Here is a 13,706-nt window from a genome sequence, read left to right as displayed (position 1 = left end):
TTCCTGTATCCCAGCTCCCCTGCCATGCGAGCATTTCTAAATCAGAGAAAACGTGTGAAGGAAATCCATCTGAAGATCTGAAAGAGCTGTATGAGTCCTCACATTTACTTGTATCTTTTTCCTTTTTATGTATTCTGGTTAATTTTTTGAGGTGTCAGATCATGGAAGGAAACTTGGTTTTAGGAAAAATAATCATTATGTAAATAATTTGGATGAGTTGGAAACGGCAATAGTTATATTTTATTATATAGAGCGAGTTAGACTCGAGGTAGGAAATATGGGTTAGGCCGATTTGAAGACCTGGAGCCCCCCAATCCGCAGCTCTAGTGAACCAAACTTAGACTACCATATTGTTCTATGGCAATCAAAGTTTGGTTCAGTAGATGTGGTCTGGTCTGGTTGTTGTTGCCACATTTTACAGTTGGCCGAGATATTAGGCCAATTTCAGATGGCTGTAATACTAGCGTTTTTTATTGTCCACATTACATACTTTACACCCAGATCCCCCGCAGTTCTACCTTTTCTGTGGTGATCTAAGTCCAGTTGAGTAGCACAACAGGGAGCCGTGATCTTGCGAATATTACAGCCTTAGGATACATTTTTTTTATTCATATTACTTATGTGTTTATATGGTCCAGAATTTGTAACCAATGTTAATCTATGGTGCTATCACAAGTGCACTGTTTTTATCCATTTTCCAAATTCAAAACCCCCATTGAAGTATACGGAGAGTGTTCACAATATCGATGCATCCGTATGTCAACAGCATTTGTATTTGTCTTATATGTTTCTTATTCCTCCCTAGAAGACAGTCCACCAATAATATGAACCCATGATACAGATGCTATATGATCGGTAATTCTGGACGGATAGCGGGTCCATATTTTGCGTACGGAGGCATACAGTCATGTAAAACTAGCCTACATCCGCTATGTTTACCTTGAAAGCCTCTATGATAGTCGTTTTAGATGGCCGTAAATCAAACGAAATTTGACTGATAATTTGTGCCTTTGTGGTGATTTTTTTTTCCAACCAAGGTCAAGTTTTTGCTCTATTGATTGCACATTTATGTGGAATATGTTACTGCTTCTACCGGCCAAACATAATAAAAGTTGGTCCTTGATATATCAATACCATTATTGTCATTAATCTGGCAAAGAGTTAATCAGGTTCCATCGAGACACAGTCCTCTTTCACTAGATATTTCAGCGCCCGGGGATAAGCCATAAGTTGGTTTTGTTCCTTTTCCTGACACTAAGCTGTAAAGAGAGAAATCTCACAGGTGTCTTAAAAGACGACTTCTATTAAAGGGGAGAAGACTGAAATAAAATAACTCCGAACATCTTCTGTGCAAGGTAGAGATGACCCGTTCTGTAGAGCCATTAATTGGAATGAAGGAGTCTCAAGGTTTTATGATGCGTCTTAAGACGAACATATATCCTCAATAATCATCTGGTAGCTTATAGTTCAGGCAGAAATAGAACTAGATACTGATATAGAGAAGATGAATATTGGCCCCTTTAACCCCAATGGACCACACTTTCTTGAATATTTTACAAAAATCACCAATTTTTTTAATTTTTTTGGGGGAATTTGGAATTTTAGATTGTGGAAACGTCATTGTCCTTGGTTTGTAGTATTACTTATTTGGCTAGAATATTTGCTCTGTTTCCTATCTATTTCTTTTGCTTATAAAATGCCAACATATTCTGCAGGTGTGTACAAAAATTGCCATCAGGGCATGTTCACACGCAGTGAGCAAAAACGTCTGAAAATACGGAGCAGTTTTCAGGCGAAAACTGCTCCTGATTTTCAGACTTTTTTTAACAACTTGTGTTTTTCGCAGCGTTTTTTACGGCCATTTTTGGAGCTGTTTTTCAATGGAGTCCATGAAAAAACGCCTCCAAAAATGTCCCAAGAAGTGTCCTGCACTTCTTTTGACGAGCCGTCATTTTGCGCGCCGTATTTTGACAGCGATGCGTAAAATTACACCTCGTGGGAACAGAACATTGTAATTCCCATTGAAAGCAATACGCAGATGTTTGTAGACATATTAGGGGCGTTTTTTCAGGCGTAATTTGACGCCCGAATTACGTCTGAAACCCCTGCGTGTGAACATACCCTTACTCATATAAGTCTGTATTCCCAATTTCATTTCCTAAGAAACAAACACCTGGATCAATAGGAAGCCAATCAATCTATCGGTATGAGTGTGGGAGGAAATTGTAATGTCTGGAGCAACCATGGGGAGAACATATAAAGTCATGCAGGTGTTCCTACAGGTGGGACTTGAACCTAAGACCCCAGTATTGCAGGGTAACAATGCTATCCACTGGAAAAGGTCACAGCATCAGCCACGTGCCTGCAGCCACCACTAGAGGGAGCTTACTGCATACTGTTTTATTAGTAAACTTAATGTATAACCAGTATTCAGTTAGCTCCTACGCTCCCCCTAGTGATGGCTGTAGACAGCTACAATCGTATTATTTAAATCTATATCTATGCAGGAAATTTGCAGCTCTGTTTCAGAAAATGGAGCTTTGACTATTATAAAGATATATTAAGAAATCTAATTAGAAAATCATTTTGGACATATTTAGATGAAAAAAAAACAAAAAACTAAGTGCTGTTTAAGAGTGAAGATTCCCTTTAATTGTCCTGGTAAATACAAATAGGGCAAACACTTATTATTCCTGTAAGAAAAGCCCCTTAATGTATTGCATTGTTCTAGAGGTGCTTTCAGTGCATTCCCTCTATGCTGTAGAGATGATAAAATGCCACAAGCAGAGCGGACAGGTATTTAGGACAAATTAATTGCTTTTTCAGAGCGTTGCAATGCACATACGTACTCACAAGAGTCGTAAAAGCGAATGGACATTGTTAACCGCATTATAAAAGCATTGTGCCTCTTCGCAGCCAGTCGAAATGCTCTCAAATATGTACTTTAGTTTTATAGCTTTGCTATTTGAAAAGTAGAGAGGTGTTTTAGCGCTCCTTTGATATCAGTCAGCCAGCCCACATCTTTATGTTATTATAGCAGTGCAGTGAATATTATTTATTATCCTCTTGCATCAGTGTTTCTTCAAGCTGCGCTCTGCACTATCTGATACTATCTGTAAATATTAGAATTTAAAATTTTACATTTAGGACCCTGTATTTTTTAAATTATGTGGCATTATAATAATAAGAAAACTGTCTATGGTCAAGAAGACTATGAAATGCTATTTTATTTCATGGCGTTGGTTAAAAATAATGGACCTCTCATATGTGTCCTCTCTAGATTTGCTCACTCAAAGGGGGTGTCATGTCTAAGAAAATATTTTTACATTTAGGAAATTCGATGTTATTGGAGAGGGGTCCTGAATATATTCAGGACCCTCATCACTTGGTCACGGTGGGGAGTGGTTACAAAGAGGGTCTCTCGCTCTGGAGGACCTGTCCTCCTGTATTACAAATACATAACATTGATATGAATGGACACTGTGTAATAATGCTTCATTTCCCCTGTGGTGGCGCTGCAGGAAAATGTAACACTGCCAGGTTTCCTTATTGATAACGGCTAATCTTTGGGGGGGGGGGGGAGACGACAGGGAACACTTTGATCTGCTTGTTGTCGAGGGACCATTACAATAAGTAGGGATTGTCCAAAGCGGAGACCCCCTTTAAGAAAACACTGACTTGTATCAGACATTTAAAGGGGTATTCCGGGGACCAAAAATTGCATTTCAATAATATTTTTATGTAAAAAGAAGTCCCTTACTAATGTACTTTCATTTAAAATTCGGTACTAAATGATGCCGTTCAAACCTGGTGAATTGTTTCTGGAAGTCCTGTAGCTTTTCTAATATTGATGACGCGCCGGCACGGCCCCACATGACTGAGGGCTTGCTTCCTGTGCTTTTCGTGTCGGCGTGTTATCGATGGCATGACCGCAAGGGGCTGTCACATTGCCTATTGCTGGAGTCCCCCGAGCAGAGCATCAGCTAGCGCTTTGCGCGGGACTCCAGCACTGCTCCTGACATTTGGTCAGTGACTTCAGGAGTTTCCTATACCTGGAGTTCCCGAGCAAAGCATCAGCTGATGCTCCGCCCGGGGACTCCAGCACTGCTGCCAACGTCACTGTCACTGTCCATATATGGGCAATGATATCCAATAGTGACGGAAACCTAGGTAATGGTTTCCGTCTGTCACCGTTGTGACAGGGTTCCGCTGTTCTTGATGGAACCAATAGCACAGTCGACTGCGCTATTGATTCCGTCAAAACGACGGAATACTGTCACAACGGTGACAGACGGAAACCATTACCTAGGTTTCCGTCACCATTGAGTTCAATGGTGAGGGAAACGGAAGCTGAGGTTTCCGTTTGCCTTTCCGCTGAGGGGCTAACCCGACGGAGCCCCTCAGCGGAACACAGGCGATGATGTTAACACAACCTAAGAAGTGGAGCACATGAGCTGGTCTCCTCTGAACATACAGCTTTTACATTAATTTGCCTCAATATTATTCCTGGGAATGACAGCTTTGACCTTCTTTCTGTGCGAAGCAAGAATATATATTTTTTCTGTTTTCCAGATAATATTTTTAATTTTATGCAGATGATTATTGGTGTAATTCAATTACTGGAGACTATTAAAATGCGGCTTCTACTTACGATACATTTTCAGTCTATTAAAAAAGATAACATTGAAGCAGGGCCTACTCTTGATGAATATATATATGTGCAGAGACAGATGACCGCACTTTGTCATAATGACTACTGCCCTTAATTACGTTACTCTGAATTTTACAATGAGCATCTATACATTTCAGTGTGAACATCGCTGACTGTTACTGTGTCATGTATTAGATTTGTATTCCTTATGCCTAAAGCCGGCCATAATCATAGCCATTATCATTAACGATCTAATTGTTCATTATGATTGATAACAATAATTGTTATGTCTATAGTAAGAATCATAGCCGATCAGCCATTATCACAGCTGGAAACTATGGCTGGCTATGCATTGCCCCTGCAGCGGCCACTGCTGGGGAAATGTAGTATTACATGGTGGCCTGTCCACTAAATAGCTCACTATGTAATATAGATGACACAGGCTTGTCTGAGCGAATTAACATCCAGAAACATATCAGAACAGGCATTAGTCTGAAGGCAAAGCTAAGGCCAACTTTATATGTGAATACAGCAGCATCATAATCATTTCTAGGAGCCTGGTTAGCTGAGGGAATCAAATGTCATCATCGCGTAAAGGGACTCAACTCCTTTTCCTGCCATTTCATATACGATTTTATTTCATATTACCCATGTAAATTTGGGACCTAGTTAAGACTTGAGTTCTCAAGTCCTAGATGAAATCTTCACCCATGAGTCCTAGATGAAATCTTCACCCATGAGTCCAAGATGAAATCTTCACCCATGAGTCCAAGATGAAATCTTCACCCATGAGTCCAAGATGAAATCTTCACCCATGAGTCCAAGATGAAATCTTCACCCATGAGTCCAAGATGAAATCTTCACCCATGAGTCCTAGATGAAATCTTCACCCATGAGTCCTAGATGAAATCTTCACCCATGAGTCCTAGATGAAATCTTCACCCATGAGTCCTAGATGAAATCTTCACCCATGAGTCCTAGATGAAATCTTCACCCATGAGTCCTAGATGAAATCTTCACCCATGAGTCCTAGATGAAATCTTCACCCATGAGTCCTAGATGAAATCTGCACCCATGAGTCCTAGATGAAATCTGCACCCATGAGTCCTAGATGAAATCTGCACCCATGAGTCCTAGATGAAATCTGCACCCATGAGTCCTAGATGAAATCTTCACCCATGAGTCCTAGATGAAATCTGCACCCATGAGTCCTAGATGAAATCTGCACCCATGAGTCCTAGATGAAATCTTCACCCATGAGTCCTAGAGCTTTTTCCTGATAAATGGTAGTGACACTCTGGGAGGGGCATAGGGGCCAATCGTATAGGAGGGACAAAGGGGCCAGTCTAATTTTCAGTCCTGATTGGCACTTACAAAGCTTTTTTAGTGGGGACAATTGTACCCGTTAATTCAATACAATGAGGGCATCTGTTAGATTTATGTGAATAGAGTTTATTATTAGTATGAGTTCTAATACTTTCTAATATACTTTGTGTATCAATTCTTCCCCATTTTCAAGAGCACTGCTATCAGTGAATATTTAAAGAGGCTCTGTCACCAGATTATAAGTGCCTTATCGCCTACATAATCTGATCGGCGCTGTAATGTAGCTAACAGACGTTTTTATTTTTAAAAACGATCATTTTTGACAAAGTTATGAACAATTTCAGATTTATGCTAATTAGTTTCTTAATAGACAACTGGGCGTATTTTTACTTTTTACCAACTGTTCGTGGTACAGAGGAGTTTGACGCTGACCAATTGGTGACCAATCAGCATCATACACTTCTCATTGTTCCAGCCCAGCTTCTTTCACTGCACAATCAGGCGGGATTCACACGACCATGTTACGTCCGTAATGGACAGACGTATTTCGGCCGCAAGTCCCGGACCGAACATAGTGCAGGGAGCCGGGCTCCTAGCATCATAGTTATGTACGACGCTAGGAGTCCCTGCCTCTCCGTGGAACTACTATCCCGTACTGAAAACATGTTTTCAGTACGGGACAGTTGTCCTGCAGCGAGGCAGGGACTCCTAGCATCGTACATAACTATGATGCTAGGAGCCCGGCTCCCTGCAGTGTGTTCTGTCCGGGATTAGCGGCCGAAATACGTTCCGTCCATTACGGACGTAACATGGTCGTGTGAATCCAGCCTCACACTGTAACAATAGGCTGGAACAATCCTGAGTAGGTGACAGCTACTAAAAGGTTAATTACAGCTGATCATTATGAAGTGACTCTACTTAGCACCTAGGAGACATAGGTTATGTTTCCCTGGTTTTCATATATAATACACTAATGCTCTTTTATTTTACAACTTCTTTTCTAGATACAATTTTTAATGATATCCTCCAAGGACATGACGCTGCAGGGTTTATAGACCGCTAATATGCCATTAGTGCTGCTACCTATACTATTCCATTGGACTGGCTACAAAACAAGTCTTTTGTAATGTTTTCTTCATAATTAACTATTTCTATTACTGACTGTTTTTTTTAAGATTGTTTTATTCCTTTAAACCCCACTCTTTTAAAGGGACAGTTCATCTTTTTATTTATTTTTTATTTTTAATTATAAATCGTTGTATAACCCTTCAAAGTTTTTCATTGGCCTCATTTACCATCAGTTATATTATATATAAGGTTATAAGGTAATAAGCATAATAAGTGCAAGTATAATTAAAAACCGGTTCTCAAGTAATAGCCAGTGGTTCTTCTGAAAATGGGGTGTGCTGGGACAATGATGGAGTGATTTGAATAGATAGGGCACCGTTTTGATGGAGTATCAATCTATCTAGCTATCTATCTAATCTATCTATCTAATCTATCTATCTAATCTATCTATCTAATCTATCTATCTAATCTATCTATCTAATCTATCTATCAAATCTATCTATCAAATCTATCTAATCTATCTAACCTATCTATCTAATCTATCTATCTAATCTATCTATCTAATCTATCTATCTAATCTATCTATCTATCTAATCTATCTATCTAATCTATCTATCTAATCTATCTATCTATCTATCTATCTATCTATCTATCTATCTATCTATCTATCTATCTATCTATCTATCTATCTATCTATCTATCTATCTATCTATCTATCTATCTATCTATCTATCTATCTATCTAATCTAATCTAATCTAATCTATCCAGCATTATGGTGGAAACCACATAACCATGGTGGTGCTAGATCATTGAACTCGAAACTACCAGGCATTGGCTATACAAATTTTGGTTGCCCATTACCTCTACACTGGACAAATAGTAGTTTAGGATTGTTGGGGGCAGACAAGTTGAGTGTATGTAAGGAGAACATTGTTGTCATCATACACTCATTAGCAGCTCTCTTCTTTTGTATCATGAGACTACACCAAGATTGAACACTTCTCACACTGCTGTTCTGCCCGGGGAAGGCTCATTCTTCACCGTCTCTTAACTGCATGGGACATTCTTGTCCATTCCACCCTGAGAATGTTTATATTACATACGGCGCCCCTCACAGAGAGAACGAATGTAAACATCTTACTCAATGCTTGACTTACGTCATTCTTTGTTTGTGTTTTGTCTTCCCATATGGACAAACTTCCCATGTAATCAAGATAAAGATCATTCTCCATACACCCTACTGTACCTTGGGAAAACTATCCTCCGCTACGCAACCTGTGTTACCTAAGTGCGTGAGTTATGGCTGATTTGTTGCTATGATTAGTACAGATACAAGAATTGTCCCTCATACTTAAAGAATTCCCAGCAAGTAGAAGTCATTCAGTCGTCCCCTTCTCTCAAGTTCTTATAAATTCGAATCCGCTGTTTTGTGGTTTCTGGTAAAGCTGGGTGACAATCAATATGGCTGCCATAACATCTCTTATAAGGGTTGTCATCTAGCTTTTCCCAACTCCTACATGGTAATATATTAACTGAAGATGTATCACTGCATTACTTGGTAGATGAACCATTCAGGACGCTATGTATGTGGCCTCTGGAGATTAGGGCCCTAGCCTAGGGTGGCATCATCCCTTATTTTAATGGTTGGTAGGAGCCTGTGCAGAGATACCCTCTCTGTAGGCCCTACAAAGTTATCAGACAAGGCTGTGAGGAACTAACTCAAGGGTTATAGACAGGAGATGGGGCAAGCATGTATCAATCTTCCTGGCTCAGGTAGTCAGGGATATGGTGATATCGGTGGGGTCCAAGAAGAGCGACCCATTTTAATATTTTCTATAGGATTTCTGACCCTAGGAAAACATGGTGAGATCCTCTGTTGGAAACTTTATTATGTATTAAGGCTTGAATAGGGCTGAGATGCAATACCAGACATTGCCCATATACAAGAGTGGCGCTGTTTCCGGACAGAAAACAGACCTTTTTTTTTTCTAGGCAACCCCTTTAAATCCTACTAAAGCACCAAAGGTAAACAAATGTGCTAATACTATTGTCTCAATGGCAACTGGTCTGAATTTTCAAATGAATCTGGATTTCCTTGGAGCTCTGCCCAGGAGCTGTGTGTTATGGAGGAGATTAGTAGTAAGACAACTGGTTGTCATAAACCTAATTATCAGTTGACTTTAGGAAGAAAACAAGACAGAAGTGCTGGACGTGGCTGAAAACTTCATCATCCTTCAAATCGTGTCTTTGGTTCAACAAACTGGACAATTCTCAATTGTCTTCACAGTAGTGAGTCCTATTTTGGAGACCATATTTAGGAAGAGAGGAGGACAAAGGGAGCACAGAGGGGACTGTGTTTGGGCATTTGTGGTTCAGAGGAGCGCAAATTAGACTGGATTAAAGTTAATCTGTCTGTTGAATACCAACAAAGGAAGCATAACAAAGACTGATCTAATATGGAAGAGGAGAGCACTGGAATTATCTCCTTCTCCGTCCAGGCAGAAGATCATTTGGAGAAGCAGGAAATTCGTTCACATAATCCCTTCTAAAGTGCCAGATACAATATTCCTTTCTATGTTAGGGAAAGGGAAAATCCTTAATATGAAGAAGATAAACCTTAAAATAAAAAATATACGCAAAAAAACGACAATATTTGGAAGAGGTTACTTGCTCTTTGGTTGATTCTTTCATTAAAAATGCTTTAAGTAAAACCGATATGATATCAGTGCGGAAATTTCACAAAAAAAGATAGATTTTTTGGCTTTATTTGGCCATTATTTCATGTATGGATTTGTATAAGTAAGGACATACAGGACCTTCAGGCGCGGAAGATATGCAGGGGTCGGTGCTGGAAGCGGAAGGTGTATAGTGGCTGTGTAGCAGTACTGCAGCTCCTATTCAATGAAAAGGAGCAGAGCTGCAGTAACCCAGCACGGCCTCCATGCAGTGGTTGGAGCCTTCTGCTTACGGTACTGACCCTGCATATCTTCCGCGTCCGGAGGCAGCCGGAACAGCTGATCGGTGTCGAACCCCCACTGATCATGGGGGTCATCAGTATAAAAAACAGCCCCCAAAGTGGACAAACCCTTTAAGAGTTGCCAAAACAATATTCCATCACCACCTCTATTTGACTTGTCTAGAGCTGCCCACTCCTTTCCCTATCCTCTTATATCCATTCCCTATCCCTCTTATAGGTTACAATCCTACCTAATACATTGTGCGCACACTGTTCGCTTGTTTGGACTACAGTTTTTTTCTGTATCTGTTAGGGTATGATCACTCATACACGTCCGATACGCCTGAAATTACGGAGCTGTTTTCAGTCCTGAATTTCAGACGTAATGGCATGTGCAGGCGTTTTTTGCAGCGTCCATTACGGACGTAATTGGAGCTGTTTTTCTATGGAGTCAATGGAAAACTGCTCCAATTACGTCCCAAGAAGTGACATGCACTACTTTGACAGCGGCGCGTAAAAAAAAAATGACTGTCTGTACAGTACATCGTAAAACCCATTCAAATGAATTGCCAGATGTTTGCCGATCCTTTCAAGCCGTATTTTCGGGCGTCATTCCAGGCGTAAAACGCCTGAATTACGTCCGTAAATAGTGCGTGTGAACATACCCTTACAATGTGTTACTCCAACATTTTGCATGTAAAGCACTACAGAACTTGATGCGCTATATGAATAAATAACACTAATTTGGGCCAAGGTTGCCCTTGTTATTGCCTATTTCTTTTTTGATGCTTTTTTTTTCCTCATCTCTAAAAAAATTTAATCTTTTCCCCTAATTTGCTTACAAATTTCTGATCGTTTAAGTATAAAAAAATGTTTGTTTTGGATTGATTTTTTTATATTTTCCCTTCCTCCGGGATGTTCATAGTACTATATAATATCAATTTAATGCTGCTTCTTATGATAACCGATTACCACGGTGACACTTTAGGAAATGCTTGATGTTTGCTTAATATCTTCTCTAATTTCATATTTCGTTGAGAGCAGATGAGCCAAAAAGAAAGTGCTAACATTCACTGCCGGTCTTATTCCTTATATATGTATACAAATAAAAAACGCCACGCATTGGCCAATGCAATATTCCTATTAATGGCAAAATTTGTCTACTGGAACAGCCTGAGTATTGAATTGCTGCGTCTTTCTCTTTCCTCTGGGGATTTTCCCGGCTGAATCTTTTGGAGATGAAATTATCTCATCAGCTTCTCTGCTACATTTTACTGATTGTATATTTAAGATGTGTGTCTTCTAGTCTCCATGCGCTTCTAAGGGCATAGAAAACTGCTCATATTGTGTGCAAAATAAGGTAGAAACCACAGTAATTGACTCTTGTCGGCTGTTTGCATAGTATCTGGGCCTAAACACCTATGCATGTATTACAAGACTTGCATTACACAACTTGTCATTGATTAGGTAACAATGTAGCGAGGAACTGCTAATTGGATCATTAAATATGAAATATTTAACAGCGCAATTGAGTCCATCAATAATACAGCGTTTTACTGTTTTCCTTCCAGATAATCATATTTCCAAAAATATATTCTTTCGCTCTTGAGTAATATAGATATTTATCTATATCCGAGATTAGCAAATTGGGTCCACCTGATATGGCCGATTTATCCGGTTCACTAACCATTATGTACATTGGGAAAATCGATTTGTTAAGCTTGGGCTTCGATTTGTAAAAAGTAGATCTCAACTGGTCATGTCAAAGGGGTTCTTCATAATCACGGCCATGGCTGAGTTCTCCCAGTAGACAAGCGACTCTACCTGGGATAAGTTTTATGTAGGTATGTCCAAACCTGTAGGGATGGCTCAAGGTTGAGGTCTCTGGACAAAAATTTGGTGGAATCCCCCTCCCGAGTAACATAGAACCAGAAGACTCTCCAATTGGCCAAGACTCTGACCCAATAATGGGCTCCAAAGGTGCAGCATTAGTCAACCCCATTTGGAGTGGATTTGGAGACCTTGCCACTAGGGACTATATCTTTTGGCTTGGTTCACAAATAACCTATTAGACCTTATTGATGATATGTCCTGTATGTGCAATGATAATAACCAAGATTACGATTAGAGATGAGGGGATTTCCCGAAATTAGTTTCCTCTGTCTAAATTGATTTGGTCCGAATAAAATTGTCCGACTGCGCCCGATTGTTTTCTGTTGCTCTGAAAACTCGTTTTTGACTCTCTGATGTCTTCTGGGACTGTATAGAACCCCTTTCAAGTTCTTTAACGACAAGTCAGTATTCGTAATGTCATCCACCTATACCCCTCATGATTGGCTATGCTAGAGGGAGAGATAACCACAGTGCATTTTGGGAAGGCTCCCTGCAAGGCATTATGGAGGTCATGTGATTCTTTTTCCACTCACGATTTGTGTGCCGGTAACCCTAAGAGTACGAATCTGAGCTTTTTGGGAAATTTGGACTGAATTCGATTTGTGTACAATCAATTTGCTCACCTCTTATTATGATGCAGTTAAAAGTAGATGTGCACATATTCTGTATAGATGGAGAGTGGGCTCTCGGAATCGCTTCCTATGGTGGGCCCCAGGAACCCCGGAGCGACACTGTTAGCGAAAGCTGTATGATCACCACTAATGCCATATATTAAACCTTTTATATTTTTGAAGGTGCACTGGGAGTGTGGGAAGGCCTGGAGGGAACTAGTTGATGGAAGCTGCTAAGTAGTGGGGGCCCATGAGCAATTGCCCCTTTTGACCTCTCTATAATCCAGCCCTGTATACATGAATTGGGAACAGAGTGATGATGCAGAATTGTCCTCTATTCCCTATGCCAATGAGGAACTCCTTCAACTTTGTGATATGGTAATAATCTGTAAACTTGACACAAATTGCTTTAAGAAAATTAAAAATCTGTCTTGTTAAGAATTTTCATTTGCATTGGAACTCTCGTAATATGTATGAGAATGTAGTTTCATCCTATTGATAAGATGTTAGAATAACTTGCAATATCTTCTTAACTGCTGGCTGTAGGAAGCCCATCTGGTCCAAAGTGCGGCGAGGGGACCATTCAGACATTTTTTACGATGTCAATGAGATTTCCGAAAGTCCTGGACTTCGCTGTCAAGCTGTTGGATAAAAAGTTGTGCAATAATTGAAATTCTGCTGGGGGACAGATTAAATCAGTAACTTGCCGGTGCTTTCTCAGCTCCGTTTTGTCTACGAGTCTCCTGGTGATATGTTCTTATGAAATGTGATTAGGATGAAATGACTTGATTTGTTAAACAGGCAGAAATGACAATGAACATCTGTTTTGATGGCCTGAATGACGCGGGATGTTCGCAGTAATAAGTCTTCTTTTCCCTGTTACTTTGTTTTTAGAGCGGCTCAGAAGCTTAACCTGTCTTCAAAGCGCCAGAAGTATCACCCGCCGCTTCCTCACTCCCGGGAGTACTCCACTTACTCAACCAACTTCAGTGGCATTCTCCAATTATGTCCACCTCCAGGTCCCCCATGTTTAATGAGAGCCGTGTCCAAAATTAAGGACAATCCAGGCATGGGAAAGGTAGGAAAATCAACAAGTCTTTTTCTAAACCGTCTATTTAATGGTCATTATTACAACGCCAGAGATCATGAAAGAGGATCTGTCACCTCTACTGACATGTCTATTTTAGTGACTAAATGACT

At 40.1% G+C, this 13,706-nt stretch overlaps 1 protein-coding gene across 3 annotated transcripts in view; it reads left to right on the top strand.

Moving 5' to 3' along the window:
- The window catches only part of KIF26A (kinesin family member 26A), a 122,131-nt gene that overhangs the window by 75,956 nt on the left and 32,469 nt on the right, over positions 1-13,706 (top strand). For all 3 annotated transcript variants that reach the window (XM_075843862.1, XM_075843860.1, XM_075843861.1), the window contains exon 5: positions 13,401-13,584. In XM_075843862.1, the coding sequence (XP_075699977.1) occupies positions 13,401-13,584 (184 nt within the window). The remainder of the gene's footprint in view (positions 1-13,400; positions 13,585-13,706) is intronic.

Source organism: Rhinoderma darwinii, chromosome 12 (genome assembly GCF_050947455.1).
Source record: "Rhinoderma darwinii isolate aRhiDar2 chromosome 12, aRhiDar2.hap1, whole genome shotgun sequence".
In the NCBI taxonomy this organism is placed as follows: domain Eukaryota; kingdom Metazoa; phylum Chordata; class Amphibia; order Anura; family Rhinodermatidae; genus Rhinoderma; species Rhinoderma darwinii.
This window is presented reverse-complemented; position numbering and strand designations above follow the sequence as displayed.